Source organism: Eleutherodactylus coqui, chromosome 3, assembly GCF_035609145.1.
Source record: "Eleutherodactylus coqui strain aEleCoq1 chromosome 3, aEleCoq1.hap1, whole genome shotgun sequence".
Taxonomy (NCBI): domain Eukaryota; kingdom Metazoa; phylum Chordata; class Amphibia; order Anura; family Eleutherodactylidae; genus Eleutherodactylus; species Eleutherodactylus coqui.
This window is the reverse complement of record NC_089839.1, coordinates 68,304,320-68,316,481: the sequence shown is the minus strand read 5'-3', so window position 1 is coordinate 68,316,481 and position 12,162 is coordinate 68,304,320. Positions and strand designations below refer to the sequence as shown.

General features: G+C 42.8%; 1 protein-coding gene across 3 annotated transcripts in view; it reads left to right on the top strand.

Moving 5' to 3' along the window:
* Positions 1 to 7,132, top strand: part of SPTBN1 (spectrin beta, non-erythrocytic 1) — a 174,499-nt gene extending 167,367 nt beyond the window's left edge. For all 3 annotated transcript variants that reach the window (XM_066595713.1, XM_066595715.1, XM_066595714.1), the window contains 4 exons: positions 436 to 671; positions 2,674 to 2,847; positions 3,794 to 3,836; positions 5,622 to 7,132. In XM_066595713.1, the coding sequence (XP_066451810.1) occupies positions 436 to 671; positions 2,674 to 2,847; positions 3,794 to 3,836; positions 5,622 to 5,837 (669 nt within the window). In that variant the 3' untranslated portion in view covers positions 5,838 to 7,132. The remainder of the gene's footprint in view (positions 1 to 435; positions 672 to 2,673; positions 2,848 to 3,793; positions 3,837 to 5,621) is intronic.
* The last annotated feature ends 5,030 nt before the right edge of the window (positions 7,133 to 12,162 follow it).

Below are 12,162 nucleotides of genomic sequence, written 5' to 3'. Positions count from 1 at the left end.
TGCCGAGTACGTTTCTGAAAATGCTTGCGAGAACTTACCTTCTATGAATTCCCATCTACCGTGTGGTGACAGGGGAGACAGAGTGGCTGCCGTAAAAGCACTCTGTTCTGTGACTCTTGCTGATGGCTTTACCCTATATTCTAGAATGAAAAGGATTGAGGTACAGTTATGCACAGTCCGCACTCCTTGTTTTCCACCTCTATAAATGACTACTAATCGTATTGATACATCTAATTGATTTTCTGCTTATTTATACTGGTGTCTGGTGTAAGAGCAGATTTGCTGTACTTCAGTCCTTTTATGTAGGCAAACTGCAGGTAGCCATTTGAAATGGTTACTCTGCGGCAGTGTTGAATAGCCTATAGGTAACCATCTCGAGTCTTGCTGTTCTATGTATTGATGCCATGTGTTTATAGAGTTCTTTTATCTTTTCAGATGGCTGAAAATGCTGAAAATGATATGGTCAATGGATCCACGGAGCAGAGGTCAAGTTCAAAAGAATCCAGTCCGATCCCCTCACCGACTGCTGACCGTAAACTGAAATCCGGCATGCAGCCACAGACAGCCTCCACTTTACCAGCCAAGACGCAGGACATTCCTTCCTCTCAGTTTGAAGGTTTCTTGCATCGCAAACATGAATGGGAGGCACATAATAAGAAAGCCTCCAGCAGGTACGTTACAATGTGACTTTTTGTGAAAAAAAACATTGATTTAGTACTCATGTCCACGGCACGTGCGGAATACTGCAGCGGAATCCACCCGTGCCCGCAGCCATGGACATTTTCTTACCTGCCCGGATGTGGTGCGGGTCTTCTCCGTCCCGGCCGGATCTTCTTTCTTATGCACAGCGGATGCGCCGCGAACATTGGAAGTGCATTTTTATTTATTTTTAAATCTCCTGCTTTCCCGCTGCTCTGCGGCATGTCAGCTGTGGGTGTTCCGCGACTCGGACGGCTTCCATTGACTTTAATGGAAGCTGCCCGCGTGGAAATCTGCAGAAAATAAAGCATGCAGCAATTTTTTTTCATATATAACTGTGCATGCAATCCGCAAATCGTGAAAAGTGGCAACCGCAGGTTTTTAATTACCTGTAGATGCCCAATGATTGTCTGTGGGTTGATTGAACGGCAGATCGCACATGTGGGTGACGCGCAGATTCTGCAATTCGGTTATGCCCATGGACATGAGGCCTTAAAAAATACTGTAACTTTACTTTTTAAAAACTATTGACGTGGGACAAATCGCAGGGAAAAAAAACTGCCTGCCTTAGAGATAAAATCTTATTTTTATTAATTTTGCATAAAACAATAAAAGAGAAAGATAGCACAAACCCATACTCTACCCTAATACACCATATTATAACCACTAACAATATGGAGATCCTGCCCTAACAAAGGCAACCCCATGATGGATCCTCATTCCAGACCGCCGTATTATTTATTTATTTATATATTTTTTATCTAAAATAAGATGTAAAATCGGCAAAAGAAGAATCTGATCTCCCCCACTTACCCACCCACCCTTTTTATTCATATTGTAGGACAAAAATAGGGTGGTCTAGAGTGAGGATCCAGCACAGGGTCACCCTTTTCAGGGTGTGGTCTCTATAGTGTTAGTTTTCATAAGTAGGTGTAATAGGGTCTGAGTGAGTACTTTTGTTCTCTTTTCATTTATTTGTTTTTGGTAAAATCAATAAAAATTGTGTCCTCTATAAACAGTGTTTTTTTTTTATCTGTGATTTGTATGAAGTTCCTCTTCTGTGGATATATTGACCGTCCAAAGGGTTTAACTACTAGGGCTCTGTGAGATTTAAGAGCGACATGTCAAAAGTTTTAATCAATGGGCATCTAGGTGCAGAGACCCCACTGATTGCTCAAATAAAGGGGCTGCAGCAGTCATGTGACTGCTGAGTATTTTCGTCTGTCTACACTGCCTGTCAACTACTCTCAGCAGCTAAAGACTGACACACAGACTTCTATAGACAGCTATGCGTTCGTTTTCAGCTGTGGAGAGAAGCCAAAAGGCAACGAAGACAGCCCCAGGGTCACAGTGCTTAGGTAAGTGCTGCGGCCCCTTCATTTAAGTGATCAGCTCTGACAAGTCCGCAGTCTTTAAAAGGTGCAGTTGCTTTTTAAGTGTTTGTCTCCACTAGTTGACTCTTGTTCAATGATGATACAGCCATTTTTCGGCCTGGAAATGGCAGCTACTCAAGTCCAGCAAATAACAGAAAATGTACTTAGAATAGGTCATCAATATCAAATTGGCAGGGATCTGATGCTGAGGATCCCCTCTGATCAGCTGTTTTTCAGAGTGACTATGCTAGAGCACCCAGAATGGTGGTGTAAGCTCTGTCCCATTCTTGTCAATGAGCTTTCAGTACAATTTCAGACTACTGCACTGTATTACACAGCTGTTCTATTTTCACTACACAGAAGCTCTAAGTTATACTAGGATAGTGTTGGACCCCCACCAATCTGATATTAACTATCCCGAGGATAGGTCATCAATAATACAACCCTGCAAAAACCCTTAAAAAAAAAAAAAAAAAAAGATGCCCATATAATAAATAGACACAGACTTGGGAATCATGCGGCTTACAACTGCAGAATTTGTCTGCCGTGGTCACAAAGCTTTGAAATCGTTGCTAACTGTTATGTTCCTCCTTCCATTTAGATCTTGGCACAATGTATACTGCGTAATAAATAACCAAGAAATGGGATTTTATAAAGACTCCAAGACTGCTGCATCTGGTATTACCTACCACAATGAGATCCCAGTGAATCTGAAGGAAGCCGTCTGTGAAGTAGCCACTGACTACAAGAAGAAAAAACACGTGTTCAAACTGAAGTAAGTGGACCGTGCGCTACCCTCTGCAAACTCCGTCCTTGTTTTATTATATGTGGAAGATTAATATGGCACATTGATGTACAGACAAGGACTGCTTCCTCCAGTTATATAGTGGATTCAGTTCTTCCATCATACGCTGTCAGCTTCTACCCAATCGCATGCTAGCATCTGCCATTACAGAACAGTCACAAGTATTCATCTCTCTAGTCATTTAAAGTGACCCTCCAGTTTTGGGACAAAATTCTGCCCTGGGACCAGAGGGGTTGGTGGTGTATTACCTGCACTGGTTCTTCTCCGCCTTCCATCCGATCCTCTGGTTCTGGACCCGGTTTACAGACATCCAAATTTGCTTCTGCAATTTTCAGTCTAGCTGATCATGTGAGCTGCACTGGCTAATCGGAGAGCATGTATAGTGCATTGGTAGTCTAACACTGTCAAGGCACTATGCAGATTAGGTAGTCTGAAGATTGTGTTACCCATCTTGGATACCTGTAAACATGCAAGATGGACAGCAGAGAAGAACTGCAGGCAATATGCAACCTGCCCTCTCTAGTCCCAGGATACATTTTGTCCCATAACCGGAGGGTCGCTCTATATTAGATGGCCTATTCGCTGAAAGCTGCAAGAAGTCAAATGTGTGGTGATATACGGCCTTATACAGCAATGATCATCTTCTTTGAGCATGACCTGTTATTAGGCTGCTGTAACGGCGTGAAGTCTCGGGTCAAACGGGTCATACGGGCATTTTCAAAATAAATGTTTTCATGTACATACCGACACACAAATGGCGAAAACCCCTCCCTGACATCCAATGAACACTTAGTGATGGGTGATGCATATAGTCTGATCTAGATTACATTTGTTTGGTTGTATTTGGGGTAGAACTGATGTACGCTCATTATGTGAGTATTGATTGATCATAATGTATCTTGTTTCATTTTTGCAGACTGAATGATGGTAATGAGTACCTCTTCCAAGCCAAAGATGATGTAAGTTCTCCTATACTCAATGTGTTGCTCAGTAGTTAATGCATATTTAGTCCTTACACACACAAACTACATTACAGTCGCATCCATAGCAATCTGTAGGCCCCATACTATACCTTAATGCGTCTTCGAATTCATGCAGGAATATTTTATCTTTTGATTCATGCAAAATTTCCAAGCGGACGATATTCTAGATTATTCCTAGAGATGTTGTATGGAGGTCTTTTTTCCTAGAATAGTGCAGCATGGAGGCACGGTGTGGCGGCACACTGATCTTCTATGGTTCCCTAATATTTACCTGTACCAGCTCCATGTACACAACTGTATTGTAAATGAGTGAAAAGTTGGTGGTAAAGCCCACCATGTTCTTCTTCTGTTCCTCATCAAAATGGTCTGAACCTGCCAATAATACAGTATATTATCTGTGGTCACTTTCAAAAAAATTGCTGCAGATTTTAATTACAGTGAGGCTATATATTAAAGGGGTTGTCCAGGGACTTTGACTATTGATGACCTAGCTGATCGGCTCCATTTTGGATCTCCATTAATCAGCTGACCTCCTGGCCCATTATCGGTGTAGAAGTAGATGCCGCTGCCAACATTGGCTTGTTATATTCAATGGGAACTGTGCCTGCAATACCAAACCAGGCGGTTGCAATACGGACAGTTCTATCTGCTTCCAGTACTGTCTGCACTGACATCAGACCTGATGATCCCAAGCAACTGACCCCTGCTAATCAACCCTTGATGACCAATCTTGAGAATGGATCATCAATTGTAAAAGTCCTGGACAATCCCTTTAGAACTCTTTCACATGGACAAAAGCGATATCGCCGCGAAAAAAGCACAGCGATCTCAGCTCTATTCTGTACCATATCGCTGCATTTTCTCATGGCGATATTGGGATTTTTGTGGCACTCTTTTGGCAGAATTTTCAGGTGGAGAGGGCATGAAATATAAGCCTTACCCCGAAAATGAGCCCTGCTGCATTAAAAAAAGAAAAAAACAATACATTACCTAACGGGCGCTGTCCTCTCCACCGCACTTCTCATCCAGCAGTTCTGCAGCACTTGTTTGTAGTCTTCAGCCAGTGCTTCCTGGTCAGAGTTGAAAAGTCCCGCCTCCAGGAAGTGCCGGCTCTGATTGGTTCTTAAGCACAGCAGCTCAGTCATTCAATGCGCTGCAGTGATTGGCTGAGCCACAGCGTTTGGGAACCAATGAGAGCCAGCGCTTCCTAGAGGTGGGATTATTGAACCACCTGACTAGGAAGCGCTGACTGAAGACTACAAACAAGTGCAGTGAAACTGCCGGAGGAGAAGGGCAGCGGAGCAGACAGCGCCTGGTAGGTAATGTATTATTTTTTGGCGTTTTTTTTTATTTTTATGCAGCCAGGGCTTATATTAGGGACAACATTTGGAATTACTACTGTAAACGTTGCATTGCACTGCACGAAAACTGTGATTTTTGTCGATTTAACACAAAGGAAGGCTCCATAGGAAAACGTGGATTACAAAACATCGCAAATCACAGCAATATTCAGCATGCCACGATTTTTTTTTCTCGTAATGCAGCAGCCTACAAAACGCCACTAATGTGAAGCAAACCCATTGGAAAGCACGGGCTTCACATACATGCGATTTGTAACACTGTCACATTGCCAGAAAGTCACACGATTTTGTCACCCGTGCGAAAGCAACCTTAAACGGCTTTCTACAAATCCATGCTTAGCACTAACAACAAGCTGTGAACCCTTTAGTGGCGCCCCGTGACCTGTAACTTCTCCCGCAGGAGGAAATGAACACATGGATCCAGGCGATCACCAACGCAATCTCAGCCGATAAAACCGAGGTGTCTCTGAGCACGCAGAGCACTCCAGCGTCCAGCCGGGCCCAAACTCTGCCAGCCAGTGTAACGGTCACCACAGAGTCCAGCCCTGGCAAGCGGGAGAAGGACAAAGAGAAGGACAAGGAGAAGAGATTCAGCCTCTTTGGAAAAAAGAAGTGAACTTCAGCCTAAAACAAAACAAAAAAATCATAAACCACTGCACTTCTATTACATAATTTTTTTTCTTTCAGTGAAATGTCAGCATGCAAGCTCAGAACCAATACATTACTCCGTGCCTAATGTTCCCCCGACATGATAAAAAAAAAATAAAAAAACTAAAAAAAAAAATATTTATAGTATGCTAAAAAGAATCTGGAAACACACACAAGTTTGAGGGACATTGGGCATCTGGATGAGAGAGAGGACCATGTTTTTTTTCTTCTTTTTTCCCCCAAGGCAATGTAGAATAAAGTTAAATATTTAAACACGTCCTCAATTTTGTGAGGCTGTCTTGTCAGCGACCCGACATTACTAATATTGATAAGATATGCAAGGCAGCAGCGGTGCTTTAACTATTGATTCCCGGTGTGATTGTTCCCATCACCGACAGATGTATAAAGTTCAGCCCCATTATTCACTACCATTCCCACGCAAGAGCTAGCATGGAGTTACTGAGAGAATCCTTCTACCTGGTAGCGGAGTGCAGACACTTTTTTTTTTTCTTTTGCCAGTAGATTGATTGGGCACCTACTTATTAACACAACACAGCTTTCAGGCGTCACGTGTGTATTCTCCGAATGTTGGTGTTTTAAGGAAAGGATTAGCAGTTTTAAATACTCCTGTAATTTTACAACTTTTCTGTTTTTTTGTTTTATATATTTTTTTCCCTTTTTTTTGCTGAAATACACTATATTGTATGTTTCTGATTTAATTCTAGTACCAACTATAACTAGATGTATAATAAACCCTTTAAAGGAATCATTGATGTTAAATGTACAAGTGAAACGAAGCATTTACTGGAACAAAAAAGTAATGTTACTCAATTGATTACTTGCTTGTCAGCTACGGCACTGTGTGTTATAATTTTGCTACATTCTTTTGCTATTTGATACATAGTGTGCATTTCTCTGTCACTGTAACTATTGTAATGAAAATTTACATTTTACTGCACAATCAGAATGACATTTATTAGGAATGATATCCTCCCAATGACTGGGCCTGTATTCCTGGAACTGGCTTTCAGTTGAATGGAACTGTACCTTTTTTTTTTTTTTTTTTTTGAAGAGTCCGGGTAGCACTCAGCACTTTTGACCATTGCTGAACTCCAGCCTCCGCTATGCACTTAGTCTGCCTGTGACGTTTGGAGGTGCAGTTGAGTGACGGTCAGATTGCTGGAAGTTGCTAAACCCTTTTGCTCTAGAATTTTGCCCTATCTGTTAAATATATGCTATGTCATTAAATGCTTTTAAAAATGACAGATACTGGAGGACGTCAGTTTCTTTAATTGCTTGCTATTTTAGGCTCCGGTGCAGTGTTAATTGTTATTTTTAGCACAAGGAAAATGAATAAATCAATCACTTTTTTTCTCGGATATATTGTGTGTGATCAAATGAAAGCGTGCGAGATCACTTGTATATAGAAGAACGGTTTGGACAGTGCTGATATTGGGTCCGGTTCTGAGGTTTGGTCTTTAAGGCTGGCTGCACGTGAACAGATTTGCATTGTGGAATCCGCGGTGGGCGTCTGCGCCGCAGATCCGCAGCAAATGCACTGGGTCGGATTCCGCTGTGGGCTCCTGCATGCAGAGTCTGACCAGTTCGTGTGCAGGTAGCCTAATAAGTAGACTTGGTCAACCTGAACTGCCAAATGTGGCCTAATGTCGACAGTAGAGTTGAAGTGACACCTCCTTACCTGGGGAAACCAAGATGTCCGCTCTGCTTCTCTTACTACGAGATGCACTCTGTGTGTTAGTATGCATCATTAGTCTAAGCCAATACACCTGCTTTGATTAACCAGGGCTGGCTAGTTAGAGCAGCACGGAGTGTCTCAGACTACTGGATGCACATTGTCAGTTAGGTAGGTAGAGAAGCAAAGCGGCCATCTTGGTTTGAGTTATAAGATCAAACGTTTTTGATGTAATGGAAGAAAACTAAATGCTAGAAAATGGAAAGCTGATCTTGAGGACCATTGTCATCTGTGGCGGACTCTATGGACACATCCATACGGGCATGTTTTCTGTCTAGACTTGGTCCTTGGGTTTCACTGACCGACAACAGACAGGACTCGGTCCTACTGAATTAAATTGGTGTATTCAGGTGTGCATTTATGTGGACCAAAATTGCGCGTGAAAAAAAAATATATATATCCCAGCACATCCTACTTTAGTTTGATTCACAGATCAAAATTGTCCATCGTCATCTATGGGTGTGTAAAAGAAAAAAAAAACGCAGCAAACACACATTATTCACTGCAAGTTTTCAATTTTTGCACACATGAAAAACCTAGTGAACACAGATGCAACATAGATCTAGAAGGAAAAAAAACACATCTGCACCAAAAGCTCTCATACATACTCTGTGGAAGCCGTGCACTACTCACAGACCAAAATTACACCCGCTTGTGTGAATGAGGCCTAAGGGTACTTTTACACTGGTTAGCGATCAGTCGAAAAATTGCTCAAATGAGCCATTTTGACCAGTAGCTGTCATGTGTAAACACAGACCCCGACAGGATAAATCACTCATTAGTCGCTTTGTTTCAGCTCAGTGAACCTGACCAGTGAGTGACTTCTCTCTTATTGTAAACAGGCAGATGCTCATCTTTGAGCAACTACCTATTCACAGTAAATAGAGGCGTGCGGCCAGAAGAGAAATCTGGTGTGCTCCGCCTCCATTCACTGAATGACTATTGTGCCTTTGTGAAGCACAGAAGTGGTAGTCATTCTGCTGGCTGTTGGGCACTTAAAGGCTAGGAGACTTGCGTATTACAGATGCATTTATGCATCCATAATACAAACAAGTGTGAAACCGACCATATGCACTTAAAAGATATTGATACAATCCAGACTCAGTTTGAAGACGTGTAAGTCTTCCAGATAAAAGCGAAGTAGCCCAGTGATCAGATGGGAGTGATGGGTGAAAATCCCAACTCGGAGTGCTCCACTGATAACTTTTTTGGACATCTCAATGCTTTCAGAAAATTGAGCACTCTTTGAAGAGTGGACGCTCCAAGTTGGGATTTTCACCCATCACTCCTATGTGATTACTTGGCTCCTTTGCTTTTATCTGTCACCAGGTGTGAGCACCATAAACTAGGTAAGTTATGGTTCTCATACAGCAGGTTCCCTGGAGTCTGGGGAGTTTGTTTTTTTTTTCATACTAAGGGCGCCCACCCACTGGCGATTTTTTTTTTTTTTTTTTTTTCCCTGCGAAATTCGCAGCATTTTTTTCTCTGCAGGGGTCTATGGGACTTGTAATGTTAAAATCGCGATCGCGCAAAATCGCGATTTCGCGGTAAATTGCGATTTTGCGCGATCGCGATTTTAACATTACAAGTCCCATAGACCCCTGCAGAGAAAAAAATGCTGCGAATTTCGCAGGGAAAAAAATCGCCAGTGGGTGGGCGCCCTTACCTGGCTCCCTTATACAGTGCTGTCACCTATGAAAGTCAAGGCAGACCGTGCAAGTAGATCACTGGCTGCACACTGTTATCACTCACTCCTACTCATTGCTATGGGAGTGCATGTGTGGCCATCAGTCTGGCTGCATGGTCTGTCCTCACTTTTGGGAGCCAGGTAGATATTAGAAATGCCTATCTGGACTCCAGATAGGCAACCTTTAGTTGCCTGAAAAGAATCTCCTGAAAGTTAAGCTGACTTTAATATCAATTTTTTGATCCATTCAAGACCCAAGACATTGAGGGTCTACTGAGGGAAAAGTGAGATAAACAATTTCTAATACAATCAGGTAGGCAGTAAAATAACAAGCAGGGTAGGAGTGTGAAGAATCATAAAGTAAAGTGACATTTGTTCTGAAAACCAGCTATAAATTATCACCCCAGCTGATCATATTTTGCAGATATTTTGGTTATCAGGTATACTGATATCCTACAAGGACTCAACTAAATTGTAAGCATATAGTCAATTGAATTAATGGGCCACTCTGATTTTTTTTTTTTTTTTTTGCATTCATTATGTAGCTATTCCCCAGTATATGTCAGCTAGTGTTACCGTGGTTACTTATTCCTTTCTTTCTGAAACTCCCGGTCTTTTTTTTTTGTTTGTTTGTTTCTCCCTTTAAATGGCTATGTGATCTTAATTCTGACAAATTCAGAGTTATTTGGGTTCATGTGTTCAGTTTCTAGTCAGTGTGATGCTAATACATGGCCCTACCAGTGAAACTGCCTAGAGGGGGACACGATCACACAATTCATGTCACACAGTTATAATAGAGGAGATCACAGCTCATCCTCCGGTCTGTATACTTATGATCTGCTGGTCATATAATGCTGTGCTGATGCATCTTAGAATTGATGTGAAAGCAAAAATCTCAGCATCACGATGGTGCCTGAAAAGTATCAGATAGGAGGCGGCACTGAATGAAAGTGAATACAATATACATTGAAGACCTCTGAAGTGTGACAGGTAAGAGGGGCTGACATGGAAAAATGTGTTTTTGCCAGAGTGGACCTCTAAATCTTAGGCTAGTCTCTGCTGCTTCTCTCCATTTACAGATAATTAATTTTGGTTTATTACATAGTGTAAATGAGAGACTGTAAAGGCGTTGGCAAAATGTCCTCTCAATTCAATTCCATCCTGGAAGCAGAGGTGTTGGGGCATATTATTCTCTGCCGTCTGTCTGATCTGCCAGTTCCGGTCCTGGTTTTCGGTTGACGAAGATGGCTGCAGCAATTTTCTATCTAGCTAATGCATACATTGCACTGCTATCTGATTGGCCAATGCTGCTCATGTGAGCAGTTCCTGCCAGTCAGAGAGCAGGTTGAGAGGTTTGGTAGTCTAACTCTACCAATAGGGATTAGGTAGTCTGAAGATTGCCTGCCATGATGGACAGCTGAAAAATGAGTCTTGAAGTTTGAGAACCCCTTAACAGTATGTTAGAGCTGGATGCCCTATATTTTACACTGCCCATTCTAATGTACAATATTGTTTCCTTATCAGGGGCCACACGTTCCTACTCAAATGCTGCCAACGTTCCGTTCCATACCAACCTCTACTACATCTGCTTGTAGGACAGGGAAGGCATCTACAATTGGATGCATGCTGATAGTCCCCTTATCACAATGTAAGGCGGCTGCACACAACCAGATTTGTATTGTGTAAACCGGGCGTCCGCCTCCAGATTCCGCAGAAAATGTTGTCCATAGCATGCTATGAAAAAACACTCTTTCCTGCACACGGGCAGAAATCAATTGCGATTTTCTGCTCACGGAGGAAAATTGCATTATGCTCTATTTTTGCGCAGATTGCACTCGGACGGCTTCCATTAAAGTCAATGGAAGCAGTCCAACCTGCGGCCCTACTGCAATTTACATTGCGGAAAGGTTACAGATTCGGCATCATCACTAGGCGATGACTCTGGAAAAGCAGGGATTTAAAAAAAAAAAAAGCAAAAAAAAACAAAAAACTTTACAGTGCATGTCCGACAATGAGCCACAGTACAAAAGAGAAGATACAATTACAGATACGTGCGGATACTGGCTGGGCACAGGGTCAGATTTCCCTGCGGGCTCCCACATTTTCAAGCCGACCTAAACTATGACCCAGCTATGTAAGGGGATGTGCTGCGGAAGAAATCTGCAGTTGAAGTCACCTGTGGTGCACATTTTAAAGAGTAGCTGCACTTTTTACAAACTTTTGCCATGCCCGAGTGATGCACCAAAAGTAGTGATGAGCGACCATACTCGTTAAGGGCAATTGCTCGCTCGAGCATTTCCCTAAGCGACTACCTGCCCACTCGAGCGAAAAGGTTCGGCTGCCGGCGGCGGGCAGGGAGCTGCGGGGGAGACCGGGGAGGAACGGAGGGGAGATCTTTCTCCTCCCCCTGCTCACTGTCGCAACTCACCTGTCACCCGCGCCGGCAGGTAGTCGCTAAGGGCAATGCTCGCTCATCACTAGCCAAAAGTTTTGATCAGTAAAGGGGGTCTCACTGCTGAAACGCCTACTGATTGCTGCAACGATCACCTGAATACTCTGCCCCTTCAACTGTCTTCACTGCTGCTTGGCTCATCTCTGATGCTGAAGACTGACGCATAGGTTTATAGATATCTTCTGTAGACGTCTATGTGTCCATCTTCAGCAGCTGAAGGGCACAGTACTCGTGAGCGCTGCAGCCCCCTCATTGTGATCAGAGGGGGTTCTCAGCAGTGGGATCCCCATTGATCAAAACTTCTAACATGTCAGAAGTCTGTAAAGGGTGCCGTTACTCTTTAACTCTGCAGCAAGTGAATCAGTTTGCTATGACTTTTCACTATGGAATTCAACCCTTTC